The sequence below is a fragment of the Nicotiana tabacum genome, chromosome 20 (assembly GCF_000715075.1).
Source record: "Nicotiana tabacum cultivar K326 chromosome 20, ASM71507v2, whole genome shotgun sequence".
Classification (NCBI taxonomy): Eukaryota; Viridiplantae; Streptophyta; class Magnoliopsida; order Solanales; family Solanaceae; genus Nicotiana; species Nicotiana tabacum.
In genome coordinates this window covers 101500948-101505144 of record NC_134099.1, presented here as the reverse complement: position 1 = coordinate 101505144, position 4197 = coordinate 101500948, and the positions used below count along the sequence as shown (strand labels likewise).

General features: G+C 32.2%; 1 protein-coding gene across 1 annotated transcript; it reads left to right on the top strand.

Moving 5' to 3' along the window:
* Positions 1-220: 220 nt before the first annotated feature.
* LOC107795100 (putative cyclin-A3-1) lies at positions 221-2644 on the top strand. The gene is made up of 6 exons (XM_016617682.2): positions 221-700; positions 1297-1529; positions 1612-1798; positions 1889-2038; positions 2120-2254; positions 2344-2644. The coding sequence occupies exons 1-6, from the start codon at positions 374-376 to the stop codon at positions 2413-2415; spliced, it is 1104 nt and encodes a 367-aa protein (XP_016473168.2). The 5' UTR covers positions 221-373; the 3' UTR covers positions 2416-2644.
* Positions 2645-4197: the final 1553 nt, after the last annotated feature.

Genomic DNA, 4197 nt, shown 5'->3' with positions numbered 1-4197 from the left:
CTTACTCAGAGGACGAAAAAATAATAAAAGAGGCATGTGAAAATCTGGGTGGGATTTTCCAAAGCGGGTGTGTGTGGAGGGAAACCCAAAATTCACTTTTTGAACTCAATCTGAAAAAACAATTAACCAAAAACTTTTCCCCGTCAACCCCCTAAACAACAAATTCCAAATCTTAAAACTCAAAAACATATGCCAGCCAGCGCCCAAACTCAAAATTTTCCCAAAAACATTTCGCTGAATTTGGCGCCATATAAATATATACTCATCTCTCTTTCCATTCCTCAACTTTCACTTCGTTCTCGCTCCACACTTCTCTGCATCTCTTCACTCTGTGTGTGTGTGTGTGTGTGTGAGCGAGAGAGAGTAGGAAGAAATGGCAGACCAAGAAAATTGTGTTAGAGTGACTCGATTAGCCAAGAAAAGAGCAGCAGAAGCAATGGTTCAGCACCTGCAACAGCCCAACAAGAAGAGAGTGGTGTTGGGTGAGATTCGGAATTTGTCCAATCAGATTCAGATGTTTGATTCTGAGCCTCTTAAGCCCAAATGTAATAAGCAGACTACTAAGAGGAAGGTGAAAAGGTCTGTTAGTGTGAAAGAGAGAGAATTTAGGGAGGAGGATGTTGATTCTAAATTGGATGATGACCCCCAGATGTGCAGCGCTTATGTTTCTGATATTTATGATTATCTTCATCAAATGGAGGTTAGTTGAGTTTCTGTTTTCATTAGATTAGAAATATAGCTCTTGATTTCTAATACTTCTACTTCTCGTTTAGTTTCTAAAAATTTGATTTTTGTTTTAAACAAGAGTCTTATCATTCTTTTAATAATGTAGGAAGTACAATATTTTGCTCTATCAAGTAAAGTTTATTTAATTGGTCTTTGTTAATAGAGCTTGATTTTTCTTATGGCTGATTTCTGAATGAACACGCTAAAGATTGGATTTAGGCAATTGAATTTAGGTTCATATCATTGGCTGAAAATCTGGAATTTTAAGCTATCTGAGGTTGTTTGGTGTTTGTATGCATACCATAATGTTGTTGGGTGACCAATTGTGTGAATTCAAATCAGATGTATATTTTGATGTAGCAACTAAAGGCTATATAATTGGTCTTTCTTTGATACATCTTGATTTTTCTTATGCATGATTTTTCAAATGGTAACATTAAAGATCGAATTTTTGGCAACTTGGTTGTGGTTAATACCATTGAATTATCGAATCTTGATTTTCCATCCATTTAAACTTCTTCGTGTTTGGGGTTTTGGGATTTTGACTAACTCTGTCTTTTCACAAATCAGATTGAGAAAAAGAGAAGACCATTATCTGATTACCTTGAGAAAATTCAGAAGGATGTAACTGCAAACATGAGAGGGGTTTTGGTAGATTGGCTAGTGGAAGTTGCTGAGGAATACAAGCTTCTTTCAGATACTTTATATCTCGCTGTAGCCTACATCGACAGATACTTATCGATAAAGGTCATCCCTAGACAAAGACTTCAGCTTTTGGGCGTTTCGTCAATGCTTATTGCCTCGTAAGTTTCATAGCCAAGAGTTGGTTTATTCTCCTGTGTGATTTTGCTTGTGAATCTAATATAATCTGCTGTTTATGATCAGGAAGTATGAGGAGATTAAGCCTCCACGCGTTGAGGATTTTTGTTACATTACAGACAATACATATACAAAGAAAGATGTGGTAAAAATGGAGGCTGATGTGCTACAATCCCTCAAATTTGAAATGGGCAATCCTACAACCAAAACATTTCTCAGAAGATTTACTCGGGTTGCTCAAGAAGATTGCAAAGTAAGCTTGCAAATATAATAATTATGGGTTTCAATTGAACTGTGTTTCTGTTAAGTAGTTGCTTATCTTATTTTTTTCTGCTTTTTACAGAACTCCAATTTGAAGTTAGAGTTCCTGGGCTGTTACCTAGCAGAGTTAAGTTTATTGGATTACAACTGTGTGAAATTCTTACCGTCTTTGGTAGCTGCTGCTGTGATATTCCTTTCAAGATTCACATTGCAACCAAAGTTACATCCTTGGGTGAGGATCTTGTTTCAATGTTCGCTTAGTTTTTGTTCATTAATACATGAAAGTGTTGAATTAACTCTATCCATTTTACAGAGTGTGGCCCTCGAACAAAGCTCGGGATATAGAGCAGCAGATTTAAAGGAATGTGTTCTTATCATACACGACTTGCAATTAAGTAGAAGAGGAATTTCTTTGGTAGCTGCGAGGAACAAATACAAGCAACATAAGGTATCAATCCATGTTTGATAATTGATGATTTTATTAAACATCTTCATAGTTCAGTAGTCTGATGTGAATGTATGAATTTCCTGCAACAGTTCAAATGTGTGTCAACATTGTCTACTCCTCTGGAAGTACCAGATTCATTCTTTGAAGATACAAGACAATGATTACTTGGGGCATATGCTAGGGAATTGGAAGCATTCTTGGATTCTTCAAGTTGGAAAGATGGCTCAATGCCTCTTGAAAGCCTTCTTAAGTTTGTTGAATAGATCTTTTTGTACTATTTTATTTGGAGTTATTCTTATAACTTCCTATAATGTAAAATAATGAATTATATTTTTGTAATCATTCTCTTTTTTAATTGGCAATATATCGAAATCTCGTAACTTGTCTTGATATATTGTTGACTTAACCAGGTTCTTATTAATTTTAGTGTTTTAAAAGAAATTCAATTTAGGTAATGATTATAAAAAATTGTTAAACTTATATTACAAGCAATATAAATATTTAAAGAAGAAACAAAAACTTTTGCTAATTGAGTATGCTAAACAAAAATATTTAAAGAAGAAACAAAAACAAAATTATATTATGCTAAACAAAAATATTTAAAGAAGAAACAAAAACAAAATTATATTACAAGCAATATAAATATTTAGAGTATTATCTTCTACTTGTATACTTACTCTTAGCACTTTTAAATTCAAAAATAAGTTAAAACTATCAATATCATAATAACTATTGTGCTTTAAGAAATAGATTGAATTACAAGAAAATATACATGACTTCACACCATAACAAAAAATGGCTCATATTTTTAAGTTTTATCCTGCCTAGCCCATATTGTACATATTTTGAAAACACCAGTTCTTGCAAATTCAAAATTTGTGTTCTTGCAACCATTGCTTCTAAAAGCTATGGAGTTAAATCTGTGTTATCACAATCATTGCTTTCACTCTCTTCTTCTCACATCTTTTATATATGTTTCAAGGGGCCGTCTACTATTACTGTTTCTCCCCTTATGTCACCTGGTTGCACTTAAAAAAAATGAAGAGTAGAAGTCCACCATTAAAGGTCATTCAAAACTTTGCTTTAGAAAATAGAATTTTTTGAGTTTGTTAGTTGTTTGGATTGAGTGTTGTTTCAATTGATTGAAAATATCAAAAGGAGTTCAAAGTTTAAATTTGAAATGATTTGGAGTAGATTTGAGTTAAATTTCAGAAAAGACGCAAGGAAGAAGACGAAGTTAGTTTTTTTGTATAATTATATATAATCTTGTATAATAGTGTATATGAGTGTATAATACATCTTATACACTATTATACACCTTTATACAAACGTCTGTAGACGAACTTCTTCCACGATTTTCAGTTGCAATTCTTTTTCAAAACCAGTCCAAATCTCCATTAAATGACTTCAAATTTTATATACAACCTCCTTATACTATTTCTAACAAGTCTAAATAACACACACTCCAAATTTCTCACAAAATCAAATTCGAAATTTAAACTCACATATTTAAGCTTGTTAAAAATCTAATTTCCACCACCAAAATGGATTTGGTTTGTTGAACTAATATTTGAGTCACAGTTACTGATTTGAAAATTAACTTAAAAGCTTGAACAATATTTTTTAAAAATTAAGTGGTAATTTTGAGAACCCATTGGAGTTGGATGTTGAATCTTAGCATATTATTTTTGGGCTACTTGGTTGTAAATTGAAATATAGGCTATAAAATTAAAAAGTGGGGAGCTCAGCTGTTCTTATGTGAAATTTTCCCTAAGAAATATTTAGTATTAAAATATTACCTTTTCAAGTCTAATCATTTAATAATCTAATTAGCGTGTGCTTGTAAACTTATTTTTTAGCAATGTTTAGAGTTTTTAACTAAAAGTTGTTTTTTATGTTTGAGGTTAGGTTTAACTTTATCCCTTAAATATACATTTGAGCAC